Below are 22,819 nucleotides of genomic sequence, written 5' to 3'. Positions count from 1 at the left end.
ATATATATATATATATATATATATATATATATATCAAATTTGACAGCGAAACTTACTTTAATCCTTAAACTACACAAGCGTTTAAATATCCCTTAACATTTTTCAAGTGATTTAAACACCTCCTAAGGAATGACGTGGCAGGGAGAGTGAGTGTACTCTCCTTGAAGCACGTGAAAAACTAAATGTTTTTAAAGTCCTACATATGGCCTTTTTTTATTGGTCAATATATAATGAAAAAATGCATAAGTATCCCCTTTACATATGCCCGAATTCCCAGAGACACTTATATTATACTAAGTTTATATTACCCCTGAACTTACTTTATACGTAATTTTCTACCCCTTTTCGGTCTACGTGGCACTAGCTTGAAAGAAAAAGTCAATCAGCATTAGACCCACAAGATAGTGTCACGTAGGCCAAAAAGGGGTAGAAAATTATTAATAATAAGTTCAGAGGGGTAATAAGACCTTAGTATAGTATAAGTGTGTCTCTGGAATTTCGGGCATAGTTTGAGGGGGTACTTGTGCATTATCCCATATATAATTAATATTTTTTCTTGATATATTAACTCTCTAAAAATATGTAATTTTTTTATTTAGAGGTATATAGAATTAGTGGTTCTCCTTTTAATTTCTTTAATTTTTTTCTTTTCATTTTGTTTGTATTCCTCAATACACTTTTTTCTCCATTGAAAAAAAAACTATTTTCATTTTACTATTTCTTTACTAAATCGTAAAATTCAATACCAAAGTCATTTTATTGACGTTGATTTTGCTCTATATTATTGATGTCGATTTTGTAAAGTAAATTTTCTTGAATTTTGAGTTACCCATTTTGATTTCTAGATTTATTCAAATATTTCTCATAGAATTTATATCTTTTTATCAACTTTCTTATGCAATGTTCATTTCTTATTAGGGTTGTCAAGAAAAACTTTGACTTTCAAAAAAGTTTGTTCTCCAAGAGGGTAAATTCGTGGGGTGGATTCGAAATAGATAATATGAATATTATAGTAAATTTTTTCATTCTAATTATTTAAAAGAATTGTTGAATAGGGAAGAAAAATAAGTATTGAAGGTTGAATGGTGAACAACAAACAAAGAAGAAAGAGAGTGGATGGAGATATGCATTTATAAATAAATTAATTAATATAATTAATCTTAAAAAGTGTTTAATAAAAAATACTCTCGTGAGTATGATGTAACGGGTTAAGGGGTATTTAAAACACCAAGTATTAAAGGATTTTTATGTATTTTCCATGAAGATAGGTAGAAAACTAGATATGAGTGGATAAACACAAGAATTAACAAGTAAATGAAATGAATAACAATAATGTGGTCCGACTGCTGCGGAATCCACTCTCTTATTGTTGCATTTCCCCTGTCAGTTTCGGTGCTTCTCAGAACTGTTCCACTCCGGCCAGTTTCGATGGATCTTCAGAGCTCCATTCGGAGAATCGGCCATTAAAGCACTTTATTACCTTTAGATTCTTCACCATTTTTGTCGCGGTTGCCTTTTCCCTTTTAACATCTCTCTACGTCTCCTCCTGCAATAGTTCTCATCATCGTCTAGTAAGTCCTATCCTTCGCTGTTCAATCTTCTATGCCTTTTTTTTTGTATTAATTCCATGTTTTTTTGTTTAAATAGGGTGATTTGTACCGAGTTCGATCTAATAATAGTTCCATTCTAGGCTTAAAATCGAATCCTTTTAGCTCAAGGGTTAAAGACACTGTTTTTGCACTGAAGGAGCAATTAACCCAGGCAAGTAAGCAAGGTGCTTGGATAGCTGCAAAGACTATTCCAGAGAGCATGCATTGTTTGTCAATGAGGTTGATGGAAGAACGCATTGCACATTCGAAGAAATACATATATAGATGATGGGAAACCTACTCCACTGGAGTTTGAGGATCCTAAGCTTTATCATTATGCAGTTTTCTCTCATAATGTGCTTGCTGCTTCAGTTGTTGTGAATTCAGCTGTAAAGAATTCGAAAAATCCATCACAACACTTCTTTCATATTGTGACTGATAAAGTGAACTTTTGGGCTATGCAAGTTATGTTCAAGATGAAAGATTACAGTGGAGCTCTCATTGAAGTGAAGGTTGTTGAAGATTTTAAGTTCTTCAACTCCTCTTATGTCCCAGTACTTAAGCAACTTGAATTTGAAATGATGCATGCAACCAAGGATAATATGAAATTTAGGAACTCAATCTGTCAACAATGAACCACCTTATGTTCTATTTGCCCGAAATGTATCCCAAGCTGCACAGGATTTTGTTCTTGGACGATGATGTAGTTGTTCAGTGACAGGCCTCTGGAAAATAGATATGGATGGTAAGGTGAATGCAGCTGCAGAGACATGTTTTGGTTCATTCTATCGATATCGACAATTGATGGATTTCTCACATCCATTGATTAAAAACAAGTTTAACCCCAAAGCATGTGCATGGGCTTTTGGAATGAACTTCTTTGACTTTAATGCTTGGAGGAGGGAGAAGTCCACTGAAGAATACCATTACTGGCAGAACATGGTGAGATGCAGTTAGCTTCTTTGAAGTTTCTAGATTAGTTGATGTCATAGTGTTCTGTATTAAGCAAATAGATCTCCCCCATATATGCTTGCAGATGTCTTCTGCTTCTCCATAGAGTGTGTGATATTACACTCTAGGTTTTGTATTGCTAAAAGTCACATTGTCCTATTTCTTAACTGGGTTTAATTAGCTTTTTCCAGGACCACTTTTAACTGCAAGTTTATTCATTCTGACTAATAGAGCTGCTAATATTTTGCATATTGAAAATCGGACATTATGGAGATTAGGAACATGGCCTCCAGGTTTGATCACATTTTACTCCACAACAAAGGTACTTGATAAGTCTTGGCATGTACTGGACCCTCACTTTAATCCAAGCGTCAGCATGAATGATATCGACAATGTCTCTGTGGTCCATTTCAATGGGAATATGAGACCATGGCTCGATAATGCAATTAACAAATTTCGGCCTCTTTGGTCGAAGTATGTTGATAAAGAAATGAGCATGTGCAGGTATGTAATTTCAAGTTTGGTGATGGTTGAACATATGCTTGATGGAGTTAACAAGCTAGTCCTACGAGCATCTCCTGTTTGGCTTGACACTTCTCCCTCACACGTGAAGTAAGTATTCAATTTTAAACTTACTATTACGTCTACCTTAGTTTTAGCATTTTTCTTTTTCTATGTCAATTCAGTCTTTCAGTTTTCAATTGTTCGTAATTTTTTACCATTCTTAGCAGCTGGGAAAATTATTTCAACTGATCTCTTAAGTTTGAAGTTTTTGTCAGTGTATCCTGTCAATTTTTAGGGCTTAATATATTTTGAGGATTAAGCAACTCTTATCTGGAAATTTGTGACTAGGTAACATCTTGTCTGCTATTTAATTGTCCTTCATGTATCCTTGCTACCATTTGATTTTTGAATATGGGCCCTTCAAGTTTTCTTTGCATAAAAATATATAGTTTGACATGGCAATTAAAGAAGTGATCTCTACCTTTTCTTTTATTGTCAATCCTTCCCAAGAACATGCCAAGCTTTGTTTTTGAGAAAAGGTCAAATCCAAGCACATGTCAAGAGTTCATTGCATAATAATTTATAAGTCTCATACGGCGATTCAAGAGGTGGTTTCTCCCTTTTCTTTTATTTCAATCCCTCCCAAGCACATTTTCAAGTTTGCATTGCATAATAATTATAGTTTCATATGACAATCTACCTACTTCCCTTCTATCGTCAATCCTTGCCAAGCACATATTTGAGGAAAAAAGATAGGCATGTTGTTTGGGGGACATTCTTAGTAGCCTCTGGTGTTGGCTATCTCATGAACATATAAATTTTGATTGGTGCTGGTTTCACTCTAATCATGCTGTTGAAACTCCCTTTCTCATAACATCATATAACAGTATGGTAACCTTAGCAAATTGTAAGTGTGTTTGCTTTATCAAAAAATAAATAATAAATATCTATGTTTTATACTACCCCGTTTCAATTAATTTGTCCTACTTTTCTTTGGAATCCGTTTAAGAAAGAATGCATCTTTATCTTTTTAGCAACTCTTTAATTCCAACTTTCCACATGACAAGTTTATCATCACAAGACTAAAGGGCATGGGTTGGTTATATGTTGATTGGGAGCAGATCACGAGTTCACATCCTGCCACTGACACGAAGCGCGGTATTTGAGATTGGAGTGAGAGCAGTGTTGTGAAAAGCGCGCTTCAAAGCGAGGCGACACCAGTGCGCTTCTTTTTCCTGAGGCGATCTGAAAAAGGCGCTCGCTTCAGATAAAGAAGCTAGAAGCGACACTAAGGCAAAAGCGCAATAAAGCGCGCTTTTATTAAAAAAGCGACAATTAGTTTTTTTTTTTAAAAAAAAATTAGGTTTTTTTTAAAAAAAAATCTGAAATATACAATGTAAGTTAATTTTTCTTTCACGACTCTTCTTTCGCTTCTTCTCTCTTAACGACCACGAATGAGACTGTGTCTCTCTTCATACCTCGACCGGATTGCAGGTTAATAGTTCATCTCTGTGAGTTCCTTTTCTCCTGAAATATATAATCTTCGCCTTTGCTTCATCTCTGTGAGTTTCTTTTCTCTTCACGATGCGACTGCTGTAGTTTTTTCTTGTTCTTCTCTTCTTCTCTTCATCTCTGCTGCGATCTGCTCTGTTTCTGTTCACAATTACTGACTGCCTCCTCTGTTTTTTTTCAATTCTTTTGCTTTTTTTTTCGTTTTTATTTTGTGATCAGTGTGTATGCTAGCAGCTCTTTTTTTTTTTTGACACTTCTGATGATGAAGAAGATGATTACCAATTATAACCCTTGGTTATGGCACTTGAAGAGTTTGAGGATCTTGTTGAAGAATAGGAGTTTGAGTCTTTGTGATTTAATTATATTTTTGATTTTTTGCTTTATATGTTATGACTTATGAGTATTTTATTGACTATCTATTTTCTTTTAATCTAAGACTATATTACCTCTATTTAGTTATTTAATATTTTTTTATTTTTATACTAAATGTCGTTTTTTTTTAAAAAAGCGCGCGCTACATTACCTTTTTCTCAGGCTTCAGTTGTCTGGCAATGCTGCTACATTAGATTAGCATAGATATAAGCTATTTTTTTCTCGACTCCATTGGTAATCGGAGATTTTGTAGAATTAATTGATGAGTAGGGTTCTCATATCAGATATACTGGTTCAGAAGAAATTCTGGTGAATGAAGTTTGCACTGCAGAAATTAGATGAATAATAACTAGAATTTGGCTGTGTAGTCCAAACATGGAATGGAAGGCCAACTTTGCATGGTGCCTATAAATTTTTGTTTTGTTCCTTATCCATCTTATATTCTTGTACTCTAAGGACGCACAATGATTTTCTTGTATTAAAAAACTACCACCCCAACCTGAAGAATAATTGCAAGATCAATTTCGATTTTGGGAGTGTGAATCTTGAGCAAACGCTTGCTTGCCTATGCTAGAAAAAGTATAATTTTCATGATAGCAGTATGCATGGTCTTTTCTTTCAAAAATATATAATTACACCTAGTAATTATATATTTTTGAATGGAAGGCCCATGTGTATTTCATTCTTGAAACTTTTTCTCATAGGTAATGAACATTTCCATTTACTGCCTTTTATGTAATCATCATCAAGATTCTCCTTCCAAATTGCACTGAAGCTGGGATGCAAGTTTTTGCAGGTTGGTTGAATTCAAAATGCTAAGATAAGTGTAGACATTAAAAGCAATTCTCCACCTATTGATGTCAGATGACTTAAGGCTCTGCACATCACACCCTTCTTCAAACTTTATGGGGAAAAGGGATGACCAACAATTGCAGAATTTGTTCTGTCCAGATAAATTATGGTAAACATGACTGGGTTAGATAAGTTAGGCTACTTCATTCAGGTTGATGATAGACATTCAGCTATCTGATATCTACATGTGACTCTCCTTGTTAACTGATATAACAGAATCAAATTCCTTGGTTTTTGTAGTCCTAAAGAAACTAAAGTGAATTGTGTTATGTGTCATGCTAATGAAGCAACTCATTAGTACAGTCACCCAAATAATTGTCTGCCCTGGCACAACTTGATGCCGCTACTTACACAATTAGCCCCAGGGCTTTGGTCTAGCGTAAGAGTGCAGTGTGCTGTGTGTGTTATATTAAGGATGACAATTGGACGGGTTGGGTTAAATTTGAGGCTGTCAAAACGGGTCAAGACCCAATCCAACCAAGCAAAAAATTAGCTTGGACTAAAATGGGTTGGGTCAAAATGGGTCAGGTAATGAGTCATAATCCGACCTGCCCAATTCTTACTAAGTTTTAATTGTATTATTTGTTCTTGTAAAACCTGTAAGTACCTTAAGAAAGTTTTCTTTATTATGTCTATATATGACCTATAAAAAAATTTAAAATCTTTAAAATATTTTGTCAAGATTTCTCATGACTTAATTTGGTCTACATATGAAATGGGTTGATGTTGGTGTTTACAGATAAAGAAAACATAGAAGAAGAAAAAGATCATAACTTTATTAACCTAAACAAAGAGATATTTAAATAGAAGGAAATTCTAACAATCTGCATTATTAGTTCAAAAATGGAATCTTTTTAATAACTAGGAACTAAGTCTACCAACAACTACAAGCCTAAAGACTAAGAACTCACAACTGAAAACTAAAACAGAAAAATTCCATCTTCTGAAAACAAAAAACAACATCAACAGCTATTCATCATGCCAACTCAACCTGAATTAAAAGCTCATGAGGCAGCTTTCAACACTCCTCGTTGCATCAAGAGCTGCAAATTCCAAGTTCTTTTCTCAAGAACTCAAATTTGCTTGCTGGAAGAGCTTTTGTGAAAATATCAGCTAGCTGCTCTTTAGCTCTAGATTCACTAAACCATCCTTCTGCACTTCTCTAAGAAAATATAGCTTCACATCGAAATGCTTTGTCTCTATGAAAAACTAGATTGTGAGAAATAGCAATGGCAGCTTGATTGTCCACAAATATCTCAGTGCTTTCCTTCATCTCCAACCTAAGATCGCAAAAGATTTTCTTTATCCATAAACCTTGATTGACTGCAGCTGTAGCAGCAATGAGTTCTACCTCTGCAGTTGATTGAGCAACAAACTCATGTTTTTTAACACAAAGAAAAACATCCAGCGCCAACAGATGCCTGAAGTACTTTTATCTTCAGCAGAACCACCCCAATCACTGTCAGAAAAACCTTGAAGCTTGATATCCTAGCACTTGCTAAATTTGACTCCATAGTCCATTGTGCCTTTGACATATTTGAGTACTCTTTTTGCAACTTGCATATGCAATTCACTAGGAGCATTCAAGAAGCGAGATAGTACACTTACAACATACGGCCTTGTTGCTGTAAGATACATCAAACAGCCTATCAAGCTTCTGTAGCTTCCTTTTTTGTACTCATTCAACACCATCGTCCTTCATCAGCTTCTACTTTTGAGCGTACTCATACTTTTGCGACCATTCACTCTAAATTTCCTTATAATTTCTTTTGCATACTTCTTCTGTCAAATGAATATTTCATCTTGGATTTGTTTAACCTCCATTCCAAGAAAGAAAGCCATCTCTCCGAGATCCGTCATTTCAAAGACTTTCATCATCTCCTTTTTCAACTCTTCTATGAGCACAACATTACTCCTCTTACTAAAAGATCATCAACATACAAAGAAATTATAATGATGTCAGTGTTAAAAATGCTTTATGTAAAGAGTTGAAGCACTTAAGCTTTCTTCAAAACCTAAGTAAGAAAGATGATCATCGATTCTACTATACCAAACCCTTGGAACTTGCTTTAATTTGTAGAGGGCCTTTTTGAGCAAGTAGACTTTATCTTCTTGTCCTTCTGCAACAAAGTTGCTCAACATAGATTTCTTCCTGTTTTTTAACATCTAGTTGGTAGATTTCCCAACCCTTTTATCCTGCAATTGCCAAAAGAAGCCTGATTGTGTCAAGGTTGCAACCGCTTTGATTTTCTACCAAGGCTTTGAATTTCCAAAATATTTCAGCAACCTCCGATTTGAATCTTATGAAGTATATCCAACACATCCTTGTTAGATCGTCAATTAAAATTATGTACTACCTGCATCGTTTCAATGATGTTCTTTGGGAGCCTCCAAGATCTGTATGAATCATCAGCAATTTTTGAGTCACTCTCCAAGTTGATTTTGGGAATGACAATCTTGTGTGCTTACCAAATTGACATGCCTCACAACTTAGAAGTTTATCTTCAAGTGAAGGTAAACCTTTTGCCAACCTTTTTCTCTGCATATACAAAATCGCCCTGTGATAGAAGTGACCCAACTATTTGTGCCATGTTTCTGTAACAGTGGACTTACTGGGAAAAGCTATTTGTTCTTCCTCCATTGGATTCAACGAAAAGCTTTTATACTGCATTTTTAATTCTAAATGGTTCCTGGCCACTTGGATCAATGATCAAGAATGCCTTAGCTTCAAAAAATAATTTGAATCTATTTTCAAGCAACTGTCCAGCACTTAATAAATTCTTATCAAGTTCGGGAACAAACAAAACTTCAAAAATAAGTTTTGTACATGTATAACTCTCAATAACTAGAGTCCCCTCCCCTTTTGCAGGAAGGTATTCTCCATTTCCAATCCTGACTCTTGATGTTGTTCTATCAAGCCTTTTGAAAAGTGTTTCATCACTAGTCATGTGGTTTGTACAACCACTATCAATTAGCCAACAATCACTTGAAATACTAGATGCAAAACATGATTGAACAAAGAATTGTTCTTCCTCATGCTGATTTGTAACTTGAGCTTCTCCTTGTTGCAGCTATCCTTTTTCCTTGCAAATGATCTTAGCATGCCCACGTTCTTGACATCTCTGGCATCTCATATTTGACTTTCTCCATCATTTGAAGTGAGGATGATTCTTCCTTCCGCATTATTGACACGAAGGAAATTCGTCTCCTTTGTTGCTACCCGAATTGAGGTTGCTTCCATTACCAACGGGAACCTGATTATTTTCAACATAGTTCTTCTTCCCTGTTTTTTTGTATTTGTTTCCCGGATAGTTCTGCAACTTGGCCTGAAATGCACCTTCTATCCTTCTTGTCTCATTAACCTTCTTTTGTTCTTGTGCCTGCAATGCATTTAGCAATTCTGCCAAAGTGATCAATGACAGATCCTTAGTATTTTCTAAGGAAGCAATGGTTAGTTCAAACTTTTCAGGTAATGTAACAAGAATTTTCTCAACAACTTTGATATCAGGAAGCTTATTGCCCAACATTCTTGCCTTGTTCACAATGCTAAGAAGCCTATCTGAGTATTCTTTGGCAGTTTCAGAATCTTTCGTTCTTTGTACTTAATTTCTCTAATAAGATTCATAGTTTTCATACCTTTGATTTGCTCATCTCCTTGTTATTCTTCTTTTAGAAAATCCCAAATTGCTTTTGCCGATTCCAATGTCATGATTCTGGAAAAAAATGTAGGCGAAAGTGCAGCAGATAAGGAAGAGTTCGCCTTGGATTTCTTGTCTTCCTTTCCTTGTGAAACTTGATTTGCGCCATTGTTGGATTGCCTGGTAAAGCAGGAATTTCGTAATCCTCCTCTACTGCTTCCTAAAGATCACATGTCTCCACGTGAGTTTGCATCTTGATAGCTCATACCTAGTAGTTATCTCCATCAAACACGGGTGGAGAAATAGCATAAGAATCAATTGTTCTCGGGGCAACAAGTAGGGACAGACTTTGTTGATGGTTTACTCAGACTACACTCACAAGTCGCTCATGGGTCTCTTAAGAAGAGAGCTCTGATACCAATTTGAAAACATATGATAAAGAAGAAAAAGAGCATACTTTTATCAAGCAGAAAGAAGAGATATTTAAATAGAAGGAAATCCAAACAATCTGCAGGCAGTAGTTCAAAAATAGGATCTTCCTAATAATTAGGAACCAAGTCTACCAACAACCACATGCTAGGAAATTCACAATTGAAAACTAAAACAGACAAAAAAAAAGAACAGAAATACAATGCACATTTATGGGTTTATAAGACTGACATGAGTGTGTTGTGTTTGCTAGTGACACTGTTTTATGTTATGAACAACCACTCAAAAGGTACTACTCCATATGTTCCACTTTATAAGACTCACTTTCTTTTTTAATTCGTCCCAAAAAGAATTGACCACAATTCTATATTTAGTACTTGCCAAATTGATGTTGTTTGATCTGACACGAAGTTTAAGAAACAAAAGCTTTTGAATCTTGTGGTTTAAAGTAAATTATAGATGTTTGTGTGACTATAAATCATTGTATTAAGGGTAAAATAGATATTTTAAAGTTAAATTGTTACTATATATAGAAATTTGAATTTAGTAAAAAAGAAAATGAGTCATAATGTCTCAAAAATTGGGATTGAGGGAGTAACAATTTGACTTTAAACGTTCATTTTAACTTCAATAAAATGATTTATAGTCACGTACACATCTATGACTTGTTTTAGACCATAAGTCTTTAAAAGTCTTATCTTTCTTCTTAAATTCTGTGTCAAACTAAAGTACACCATATAAATTGGGACGGAGGGAGTACTTCTAAAAATAGACAAACCTCCCTCTGAAATTCTGGGAAGTGAGTATCTGTTCCTATGAACACATTCATTTACTTTGTCAATGAAAGGTATATTCTAACTGCACATTAATGAGGTTATAACACTGGACTGAGTGTGTCGTGTCTGCTAATGACATTGTTTTATGTTATGAACTACCACTCAAAAGGTACTACTATTCCAAAATATGCAAGGAATAGACAAACCTCCCTCTGAAATTCTGGTAAGTGATCATTCCTATGAATCCAACCTTTACTTTGTTCATTTGCAAAACGAGAAGGGCTCAAACTCAGCAGAGACAAGGTATTACCTTCCCATCTGGCTAAATCTTGATTTGCATAGGTCCATATAACTGTGTTGGCAGGAGGTAGCAGAACAGGGTGGAATAGTTGACGTACCAACAAGATGGTGAGGATATAACCCTTGTAAAAGGATTGAAATGTGATTATGGCTTGTGTGGCAAGCAATTGGGCTGTGATGTCTGCATTATACACTGCCGTTCACCAAGGACCAGGATGCAATTTCCCAACAGAAGATCCTTTATGCTATTGGATCTACTTGTAACTAGGATCCTCTGTGGTTCCATAGACAGTTACTTTTGCTTGTTTGGGTCTCTTCTCTTGATTTTTTGGATCTCTTCATGTTCTGTTTTGAAGTGTTCTTGAGATCCCATGCCAGATTCTTAATTGGTGTTGTAACATTTTTTTCTTTAAATTAAATTTGTCCCGCTATGGAATTCATCATGTAATACAAAATTTAGTGAAGATGACCATTGAAAGTTGAAACAAATCAGGCCAAGTGAATTGACTTTTGAAAGAAAATAAATAACTTTGATGACCTATTACCTCAAGTTGAATGACCATCTAAGCAATCCAAACTCACACATTAACTTTGCTAGAGTTGAAAAAATCCAGTAAGTAGCTTTCTATTGAATTATAATCATCAGTGTCTTGCATGTAAGCAAGACTCTTATATTCATTTTTCATTAATAGATGTGTCATATTAACACTATAACTCTGATCCCTTTTAAAAATGAAAAAAACAAGTCATATTTTCTTACATCTGATCTCCTTTAAAAATGAAGAACAAGACATTCTCTTGCATTCACAATAATCTAGTTTTAAAATTAGTTGCTCAATCACTCTTTTATTTGAAGATAAGCTTAGAAAAGTCATAAATTCATGGTATCAATCCTTATCAATCTCAACATGTATTGATCTGGATACGGGAATCTCTCATGGTATCAATCCTTATTATTGCTTCATCCATACTGCATTTTATTTGAGGTGTAGAATTGGACGCGATCAATTTACGACCCTACGTTTTTTCATATGTTCACAGCATGATGTAATTAAAACTTGTGGTAGCAGTCATTTAAATAAGAAAGATGATACTTAATAACCACCCAAAATACATACTTGAACTTTTAAAATGAAATAGTTTAGCTTAAGAAAATCAAAGGAAATAGTTTAGCTTAAGAAAATCTAACATAATTCATGTATTTATACTCTCAAAAGGAGGAGAATGTAACAACATTTCACAGCTGTACATATGGTTAAGCGCAGAAAAAACTAAAGGGGGATCAGCAAGAGACCAAAAAGAATTTAACAAATACAACGTGGCTTACAAAATGAGTGGATAATCAATCTCTACCTAGGGGATAAGATAACAATATGCTACAAAACAGAAGCTACTTAAAACTCAATTTCTATCCAACCTTTACACCAATTAAACGGCAAAAATTAGGGAAAAGAAAAATGAACAAGTATGCAGTAAGAGCTCTTATGAAAAACAGCTCAAGACAACTCTCTACCTGCGGACATCCAACCATTTCAAATCAAAAAAGAATTACTAAATTAGCTTCACTTATTTGCCAAAAACAGCTTCTCAAGCTGTAGCAGAAATCCGTGGTGTCATATTCTTGGCAGTTCCATTTGCCATTCCACCACCACGATTCATTCGCCAGTTGTTGCCTCCCATGTTGTCACTTCGCTGAAAGCCATCACCACCTCCACGATTGGATGACCCTCCGCGATTGCCACCTCTGTTGTTGAACTCACTTCTTCCATTGAAATCACCACGATTATAGCCCCTCCCACTGCCTCCATAGTTTCCTCGCCCACGTACTCCATCATTTCTGACTCCATTACCCCTTCCAGATGGATATCTACCCCTAGTGTTACCTGAAACAGAGGGAAGATAATTCATTTCAACTATTGACATACATGTCTTCAACGAATTATCACAAGATACAAAGCAGTTCTAGGGATAAAATCAATACAAAAATTATTGGAATATAGGTGCCTACAAAAATTCATGAAAAACCCACAAATCTATTTTAAGAGACTTGTCAGGAAGGAGAAGTACCAAGTTATGCAACATGCTAAACCCTATCAGCAATACTTCCCAGTTATTAAAGGCAAAATTTTCAAGCAATCTTCTTGTATATTCTAATTGAGATAGGGCATAACCCCACTAAGATTTATGGCTTCAAACCTCCTGTTACTCTTCGTGAACATAATACTATCTCAAGGCACATTCAATTTACAATTTCAGTATATTGATATATAGAATGCTTACCCAGCAAGTGGAACGTCACTCTATTTACCTATACGAGAAAAGAAACACTAGAAATATACTCTCCACAGCCATTTATAATTGATATCTTCTTAGTTGGGGAAGGGGGCAAATAGTGGTGCATATAAACCCTGCCTAACAAACGGTACATATTTACCCCTTCCGTTGACGGACTAAACTAGAAAAATCCAAATGTCATGTGAGTTAACAAAACAACATCACTCATTTTTTACCAATTCCCACTCACCCAGACCTAACCCAACTAAAAAAAACAATAACTTTTTCTCTGTAACTGCAAAAAAAAAAAAGAACTTTTTTACCCAGATCCTATCCAAGCCCATTTTATGTCCGAGTAGAAGAGGGATTTGAGTTTTTTTTTCCATGAATGTGTGAGGTAATTCTTTCAAGTCACGTGACATTTTTTTAAATTAAAAGATCATTTTAAAGATCTTTTTAAAATTTCAGTAAATATAGGCCTGTTAATGAAAAAGCTAAATGAGCACCATTATTTGTTAGACAACAGGATATATTATGCACCACCAATCTAACAAAGGATATATCTGCTCTAAATCACATAGTTGAGGGGTATATTTGCCCCTTTTCACTTGATAATTTTTTTTTTCAATTACATTGCTGTCATCATTATTCATTACTACCATTGGAAAGTAAATGAACTTGCCTCGAGAACTGGTGGACTTCTTCTCTTCAACGGCAGCTTGGCGTCCACCAATTAAAATTGGAGAAGCCTGATACAGAGACAAAAAAAGTAATCAGAAATGCCAAAAAACCTGAAACGATTCAGAAAAAACAAGCATCACACAGCAAAGGTATATACCTGTATAAGTGCTGCAATTTTAATAGAAAATTACTATTTTGATCGAGTTCAGGTATTTAGTTGAAACGTTGTTTAGCAAGATAATGGGACTTCAAACCGAACAGGTAGAGATGTCAATCAGGCTATTCAGTCTACTTTCAACTTAGCAATGCAAAATTAGCAACAACTCTTTAGCAGTCCCAACTTCCATCAGATACACATACATCCCCTCCAATAGAGTTAATATAATACTGGAGTTGATAACATGGTCTGTTGCAACTATATTCTACAATAAATTTAGGTTTTCTATTAGATGGACCCATAAACAGTTGGTAAGAGCCTTTTATAGCTTTCATTGGCCAGCCTTTTGAACAGTCAAGTGCTTTTAAACGGCGCTTATTTTAGAGGATAAAAGAGGTTTGGCCCAGCTTTTGGTGACGAAATAGAACATTAAATTTATTGGCAGAACCAACACTACTTCAAAAACGATGGACTCCTTTGGTTTTGTCAATGAATTTTTAAAAAATCTTTTTTTAAAGAACAGACGGTACACCAATGGTTTTTAAAAATGATTATGATTGTTCTTCATAGTTTTTAAAAAGAAAACCGATGGTACACCAATGGTTTTTTATTTTATTTTATGAAAACCGATGCATGTCCATTGGTTTTTATTTTTTAACATGTAAAACTGCACTTCATGAGTGTAAATATAAACAAGAGTATTTCATCAAAGAACATGAGTGGTCTAATAGTAGAAATTATGCATGAGCATAAATACAAGCAAACCAAGTTGCAACATTTCTTTTCTTTTATATTTTATATATTTTCTGAAAACTGGAGTCGTAAGTTCTCAACATGTTTTTAGTACTTCAAGTGGTTAACAATTTTTTGTTATCTGTTAATGTTAACTCTTTATTCTCTAAAATGAGTTTTCGAATAGAAGCAACAACGATTTTTCAGCTCATGACAAATTAATTACTCATATCAAGAATATTCACATCAAAAGTTCATATTTACCAAACTAATTAGTATTCCCTTTGTCCCAAATTTGTGGCCCCTTTTCCTATTGAGTCTGTCCTTAAAAGAATGTCACCTTTCTATAATTAGAAACAACTTAATGTAATTTCTCTTCACATTTAATGAAATGATTTGTGGTGATGTCCAAGGTTTGATTTGGATTAGTCCAGCAAAATGAGCCCACATTTTGGTGACCCGCCCATATTTTAATGGGTTCGGTGAGTGATTTTTTTCACATGGATAAAATATGGGTTGATAACCATATTTGACCCATAAAAATTTATTCACTCAAAATTCATGATATCACTAAAAATAGTGTAACTACTCTTCTTTTTTATGTTATTCTATAGAACAAACTATTCTTCTTTATAATTGAAAAGGTGAAGTCTTTGACCCTCAAAAATATCTAATTCAAAAGTACATTTCTTTTTTGTAATTATAATTACATTCTATATATTTAAACATTGCGGGGTAAAATATGAATTAGCCAAATGGGTTAAGAATCTAACCTTTTTATTCACTCAAAATTCATGATATCACTAAAAATAGTGTAACTTCTCTTCCTTTTTATGTTATTCTATAGAACTAACTGTTCTTCTTTATAATTGAAAAGGTGAAATCTTTGACCCTCAAAAATAACTAACTCAAAAGTACATTTCTTTTGTTAATTATAATTACATTCTATTTATTTATTTAATTCTATATTGGATAGTCAATAATAGTGTAAAATAAGCAGATCATACATTGCTTAAAGTGCATTAAGCATGTTTTAGTCCTAAAATGCAAATATTGATTTACTTTGAAATGAAAAATATTTTCATCTTGTTATTACATAAATTTATTTTATATTGAAAAGTTATAGGATTTTTTTATGATACAATGAAACTAAATAAAGCATGTTCAACATTTTTCGTCTAAAAAAAGACTAAAATATCTTCTCCATATTGAATTCGTGGAATTCTTAAGTAAAGTACTATTTAATCCGATTTTTTTTTTTGTAGTTTTGAAGTTCGTTATGGTTAAGATTTGTTTCTCTACTTATTTGGTAGGTATATTCCATTAAGATAAATTCATGAGCTGTCAAACTAAATTAGAAACTATAAATTATAATATGCAAGCATTATTTTATTTAATCAAATATTAATCTTTTGATAAAATTCAAGTAATATTTATCTTTTAGATGATGCTCATATCTTAATAAAATATAACACTAATTTATTGACTGAACTAAATGTACCCATTTTTGTGACACCTTGCTAACTGATAAGTAGGTGACAACTTAAGTGCATCTTTTTTCACAATTTGATCCTTCAAAAACATTTTAAAAAATTATCCAGACTCAAACTACCAACAAGAGTACTTCCTTCCCAAACGATTTAGCCAAGCACAAAATGTTGCACTCAGTGCACTTTTTAGAAACAAATTGACAGCTAGATAAAACTAGCTAAATTTGACAATTTGGCACGTATACAACTAGAGAAATGCAATAAAATGAAAAAGATCCAAGTATCTGTAATGACCTAACACCACATATGAACAGAGAGATGCATAAAGACAACAGGAATTACAACATTCCTAGCTACAGGAAGCTGACAGCCATCGGCAGTACCAATGTGCACAACATCTTATAACACACACGGAAACACTTAAAGCAATGTACCGATGTGCACAACATCTTAAAACATACACGGAAACACTTAAAGCAATGAAAATACCATCCAAGTAGCCACTTCTTTTCTCAGAAACTACAACCCATAAAGGAAAACATTATGCGGAGAATCACATGAAAGTTACTTATAACAAATCAGGGAAAGTACCTCAATTGCTTTTTGCACAGCAGTTTCCACCTCAAATTCCACAAAGCCAAAACAAAATCCCTGTTGCTGTCATCCACCAACAATAACTTATTATAAAAATACGCAGAAACAAGTATAAACTGATAAATGTATCGCCCAAAAAGCCAAAATATTAGTGCAAGCACACATACTCTGTTACTTCGGACTTGAATGCCTCCATTCTTTATAGGTCCAAACTTCTTGAACTCGTCTTCTAGCATGGCGGTGGTGGCACTCATAGGTAGACCTTTGATGTAGATGGAGTGACCATCAGCTGTTGGATGCAGTTACAGCAAGGATATCAATAAGAATAAATACGACGAAGCAAATCAACAGGCAAAAATTTTAAAACTACTATGGAGCAGTGCCATGCCTTCTCCCTCTTGGTTATTCACATTATCAACAAAGTCAGAGCTTAAAGCAGGGCTATCAGCTGGTGCTGGTGCTGGTAGTTGTCTAACATGCTCAACATTCTTAGGCACGATCTTCCTAGGAGCAGGCGCTGGAGGAGGGGAGAAAGTTGCAGCACTTTCCTTTAGATGCATGACCTGAAAATTACATTGCAAACTGTTCAACCAGAAGCTTCCAAAGATGCCCTTCCTAAAATTGTCACCACCAAAGACAAAAATTGACTCTGCAAATTATTTGAGTTGTGCTCAACAAACACTAGCACAAAAATCTTAGAGCGACACACCTAAATGTTAAGCTTCGACATTTACACAACCAAATGAAAATTGGAAATTAACCCTTAAAAGGTAAAACTAAGATGAAATGCGTCTAAATCTTCTTTTCCCATGGTGACTCACAATTGAAGCATAAGACTTCTTTGGAACTTCTTCAATTATGATGTTAGTTTCAGCTACCATTGTCGAGTCACCTTGCACTTCATCAACAACCTCAGCCACTGGCACTTCCTCTACCACAACAGGCACATTATCATTCTGGGGAGGATTGTAAACTTCTCCCCCATTAGCTTCCTCAGCAGATGGTATGCTCTGATCAGAAATGTGATTCTCCTGAGCTGGAGAGGGATCTGCAACAACTGCAAACAAATAAGTCAGTGTTCAGCTGCTAATAAGGTCATTATAAAAACCAAAATTTAATCAATTGTTCAATTACTTTGCTCTGGAGTAACAGGAGCCAACACATCAGTTTCTGGAACTTGTACAGCATCTTGTTGATTGGCAATCTCCACATATCGAAACATATCATTCAAAACAAAGTACCCTCGGTCTTGCGGAGCCAGGAAGAAAGTTTGAGAGAAATTTCGGATCAAGTTGTCTTTCCCAGTCAAATATCCAGAAACAAGGACATGCACTCCCCCATTGAAGGACTCTTGGGAATCCACAGACTTAATCTCTGCTCTGAAGTCCGCATAGTTAAGTGACAGTATCTTATCATTGATAGCCTAAACGGTGGCCATTAAACAAGACAAAATGTGAGAATTTAGTACTGCCAACTTGACGCTTCACTAGGAAAAACAAGATACGGTAGAAGAGCAAACTGCTTTAATTAATTACTAAAAGCAAGGTCACTAGGTTAAACCATTTTTGAGCTCTTGGAAAAAGCAATAGATCAGCACTCCATTAAATTTTCAAAACCCCAAAAAACATGCACCAACTGACCCTCCGGATTTCTTGCTAATCAAAAAAAATTATTAATAAAGCCCGGACACCGAAGACAAGGTGTAAAACCATTGAAGTATGAAACCAAAAAAAAAAGCAACAAGATCATGCATCACAACTGCTTTGTTTCTGTCTTCATTGCAGTATTTTCCTAGGACAAGTGGAAATAATAACACAAGTTGCAAATACAGTGAACCATGCAAAGTTCAGCCTTAATTAGGACACGATATCTTATTTTCAAAATATCTATATATAATGTCCAAATTCCAACCGTGTATAAAGAATATAGCAAGTTAGACATTTTATAACTAAAGTTCTAAAAATATTTCGAAAATATATGAAGGCCTGTGGCAAAGACAAAAAGTAAGCATGGCAATGAGATGGGCCGGTTGCAGGGCAAATTCTCTTAAGCCGCTAAGATTTCAACCTGCCCCGCATCGCATGATTTGTTGTTTGCAATCCACCCCACCCTGCATAAACCCACCCCACATAATTTGTAAAAAGACGTTTCAATTATTAAGCGGATAAGTTTTTAACTTAAAATTTTGAATTTTGTTAACTGTTAACACTACATTAGCATGTTAGCGTAGCATTAAAATTCAGTTTTGCCTTTATAATCTCTTCTTTTAAGCATAAAAATAACTTTTTTTGGTAACTTTGACTTAGTTACATTTGATGTATTAAACAAAATCCCTTTTTTCTTCTTTCTAGTTTTTCGGCCATTCAAAAAAATCATAAAAATTCAATCAGTTTCATTTTTTATGACAAATGTAAAAACATGTAAAAAGCTAATACCGAATTCATGTAAACAGAAAATTAAAAGATTGTTTAGCACTAACCCACAACAGCCACGCCCAACATAAATTTCGAAAAAATATATTTAAACCCCCCACGCTCCACAACCGCAAAAGCTCCAACCCGCCCCGCCCCACATAGCATGATCTGTTGTTTTCAACCCGCCCCACTCCGCATAAGCCCGCCCCACATAATTTGTAAAAAAACGTTTCAATTAATAAGCAGATAAGTTTTTAACTTAAAATTTTGAATTTTGTGAACTGTTAACACCAAACTAACATGTTAGCTAAGCATTAAAATGCAATTTTGCCTTTATTGGAACAAATAGACCTCCCAAATACAAAAAAAAATGTGATCACTAACAAAAGACCTCCCAAATACAAAAAAAAATGTCATACCAAACGAAAATAAAGGAGTATAGCTAAGACACAAAGCCTGCAAGTTCCTGAAAGCGGACAAAAGAAGAACACATGGTGGAAAGAACAGTTCAGGGCTTACTTGCATTGTGGACGTAATGCTCATGGAGCCATCATCTTCAGGGCGACCAAGCTTGCTTATATCCTGATAAAACCTAAATACCAGCCCTGGTGAATGGTGCAGTATATGATAATACTGCTGCACAAATGCATTTCCCACCTACAATCGCACAAAATCAACTCACTCAGTATCCATCTATACCGCGAAAAAGTAAGCACAAAAATAAAAACAAAACAACTAAAACTAAAACTACGGTTAGAAAAAAAAAGTGTAGATAATGATATTAACACGCACAACTTGAGCAGACACAGGTGGTTGAGCCGCCGCCGCCGCCGCCGCCACTGCCGCCGCCATCGCCGATCGATCTCAAGTCACAAACTATAAAATTACAAAAGTTAACAAATCAGGGAAAATATCCATAAAAACCGAGAGCCGTCTCTCTAAACACCATACATCAGCACCAGCATTCAAAAAAAAAAATAACACGTAAACTGAAAAAATAAACCAGAAAAAAAGAAGCATTAGAGTGATCTGAAGTACCAGGAGCAATAAAATAGGAGAGAGAAATATGCTCTTTCCCTCTAAGCTTCTTCTCCTTTAATCAAGTCTCTCAGATACACAAAGTGACACACATATACGTACACACACTCTCTCGCCTATGGAGATTTGTGTGAATTTTAGGGTTTTGGTAGGTAGCGAGTGGTGGATCGTGAAGAAGCGCGACTGTTGAGAGAGATTGAAAAAGGGTTTTATGGAATTCAACTTTAAATTTTAACAATAATTGTTATTCTTTTATTTTTATTTTATTTTAGATTTTAGATTTTGTAATTATTGTGATTGGAGTACTAGTACTTTTTGAAGCTCTTAAATTCGGGTTGATTTTATAATATTTGATTTGGATTTTTTAATTTTCGGGAGGTGTAATTTAATTCGAACCAAAATAAATTTGATTTGGCTTGATTTTTCTTTTTTTGATCTGATTTTTTTCAATTCGGTTAATCAGTTATGTCAATAATTGGAAACATTACAAAGTTATATTTTTGCAACTTAAAAAAATGTTTATATATATAATTCAATTTTCATTTTTCTAAATCCGAAACCAAAACACAAAACCAAACAAAGTAAATTATAAATCTAAAATTAAATCAAAACAATCCAAATAAGTATTTGATTTGATTTTTCGATTTAATCCAAATAGTGCATACCCCTACTTAATTATCACTTTTCCATTTCTATAGTTGGTTTTATCAAGAGAAAAAATGACACAAATTATTCCTTAACTATAGGAGTAGGTCCAAAATGGTCTCTGAACTATACACTTAATGGATTTAGTCCTTTAACTATTCAAAAACTTATCGGCTTTGATCCTTAAATATACACTTACCGATCAGAGTCCCTTAACAATAGACTTATCGATTTTATTCCTTTAAATTTTCAAAAACTTATCAAGTTTGGTCTTTGTCCATTTTTCTAAATACAAATAGCTTAGATTTATATTAACGGAATCCATGCCTCGAGAAATTAACACTCTGTTTGGATCATTGTTAGTCATTGTTTCATAATGTACTGTATTGTATTGTATAGTATTGTATTGTACCGTATGGTAGATAACGTTTGGACTGTATTGTTTGTTATTGTTTAATAACATTTTTGTTCTTTGGTTTGACTGTATTGTAATTTAAAAATTTACTAAAATGTTCTTAATCATTTTAAATACTAAATTTATCAATAATTACTAATAAAATAAACAAAATTATTCATCAATCATGCATATTCTTTTATGTCATATGAAAATAACAAAAAATTATATCAATTATATATTATCAAACATTATTATCACGTTTGTATCTAGATTGAATTAATTAAAAAGTTGATAAAATTAAAAATTTTATATTCAATTCTAAAAATTATCACGTACCATATTAATTAAGAAATTTTGAAAAATAATGAAAAGATGAGAAAATATTGCTTTTTACAAATTAACTAATTAATCTATTTATTCATTCACCAATTGTAACTCTAGATCGTTAACTATAAATTTTAATTCCTTCACAAACTGTTAAATCAATTATCCATATCAACTTACAATAATGTAGATGTATAATTATGTATATCACTTGATTCATAACTTAGATTATACTGATAATAATATCGATGACATATGCTATAAATATTCATAACAAAAAAAATAATTCAAATAATTCGACTTAAAGTGCACAATATATAATTGTCAAAACTAAAATATTCATATGTTTATAAAATCAAAAATACTTAAAATTCAATAAATTAATCTAAACTTAATGATGTGCTAGCATCATGGTCAATAGAAGAGACTCGTGTTCTTCTGGTGGATATCCCATCAATGTGCGACACATATTTGCATCTTGATAAATAAATCTATAAACCTTTGAGTTCATATGAGATTCTCAATTCATCTCTTTTATTATTTGTCAGGTCTCGCTTTCAGAAATATGTGGCATAGTTGAAAGTCGATTAATGACATGAGTCAAATTATCCATGTCACCTCTCAACATATCAGCCATGTCTTCTAAATGATTATATTTAGATTTTTTATTTCTTTGATCAGTTGATACCTTTGAAGAGACATCTGCTTTAGGTGCATCATTAATTGGTTGATTTTGTTCATCATGTTTATCTCCTTCAGTATTTTCCAATGAGACACCATTTATAGAAATCATTTCGTCAATCACTTCAATAGTGTAACGACCTGTTTAGTCGTTTTGAGCAGCAGATTTTATTTCTGGAAAATTGGCTGAGGAAACGGACCCCACGACGGAACGTCACAGGCACGACGGACCGTCGCAGGGTCTCGTTTCAGCATACTTAGAAATTCTGAAATTGGGTACTGAAAATCGACTCTCTGTAATCTGTGACGGACCTGCAGGACGTGCCGTCACATCCACGACGAGCCGTCGTAAGCTCCCGTTGCAAAACACTTCAACTCTTGAGAAATTGGTACGGGAAACGAGTCTCTGACCGTCAGGACGGAGGTGCAGGACGGACCGTCACAGGTGTGACGGGCCGTCACAGTCCAC

General features: G+C 34.2%; 2 protein-coding genes across 3 annotated transcripts; one reads left to right on the top strand and one right to left on the bottom strand.

The window, feature by feature from the left end:
- Positions 1-1,261: 1,261 nt before the first annotated feature.
- On the top strand, positions 1,262-11,412 carry LOC107029536 (galacturonosyltransferase 8). The gene is given in 6 exon segments (XM_015230971.2): positions 1,262-1,571; positions 1,648-1,872; positions 1,874-2,207; positions 2,210-2,302; positions 2,305-2,531; positions 2,819-11,412. Coding segments are annotated over 6 exon segments (1,152 nt in total). The 5' UTR covers positions 1,262-1,319; the 3' UTR covers positions 2,840-11,412.
- A 792-nt stretch (positions 11,413-12,204) lies between these two features.
- Positions 12,205-20,532, bottom strand: LOC107031513 (putative G3BP-like protein). 2 transcript variants are annotated; one of them, XM_027911769.1, is made up of 10 exons: positions 20,304-20,532; positions 20,058-20,141; positions 19,785-19,922; positions 17,986-18,274; positions 17,673-17,899; positions 17,240-17,414; positions 17,019-17,140; positions 16,849-16,914; positions 13,880-13,946; positions 12,205-12,806 (listed from the first exon to the last, which is right to left on the bottom strand). In XM_027911769.1, the coding sequence occupies exons 2-10, from the start codon at positions 20,115-20,117 to the stop codon at positions 12,511-12,513; spliced, it is 1,440 nt and encodes a 479-aa protein (XP_027767570.1). In that variant the 5' UTR covers positions 20,118-20,141; positions 20,304-20,532; the 3' UTR covers positions 12,205-12,510. The 2 variants fall into 2 exon arrangements, with proteins under 2 accessions (XP_027767570.1, XP_015088404.1); XM_015232918.2 differs by having other exon boundaries at positions 17,673-17,908; positions 20,304-20,531.
- Positions 20,533-22,819: the final 2,287 nt, after the last annotated feature.

The sequence above is a fragment of the Solanum pennellii genome, chromosome 9 (genome assembly GCF_001406875.1).
Source record: "Solanum pennellii chromosome 9, SPENNV200".
In the NCBI taxonomy this organism is placed as follows: Eukaryota; Viridiplantae; Streptophyta; class Magnoliopsida; order Solanales; family Solanaceae; genus Solanum; species Solanum pennellii.
The sequence above is the reverse complement of the archived record's forward strand: the minus strand, read 5'-3'. Positions and strand labels throughout refer to the sequence as shown.

Bases quoted from the DNA above. Each gene is read 5' to 3' on its own strand.
- LOC107031513 (XM_015232918.2), bottom strand. From the start codon at position 20,117: ATGGCGGCGGCAGTGGCGGCGGCGGCGGCGGCGGCTCAACCACCTGTG. The intron at 17,909-17,985 runs GTAATTGAACAA...ATTTGTTTGCAG, and splicing joins TCCTGTTACTCCAGAGCAAA to TTGTTGCAGATCCCTCTCCA. The intron at 12,807-13,879 runs GCAAGTTCATTT...CCTCTGTTTCAG, and splicing joins GAAGTCCACCAGTTCTCGAG to GTAACACTAGGGGTAGATAT.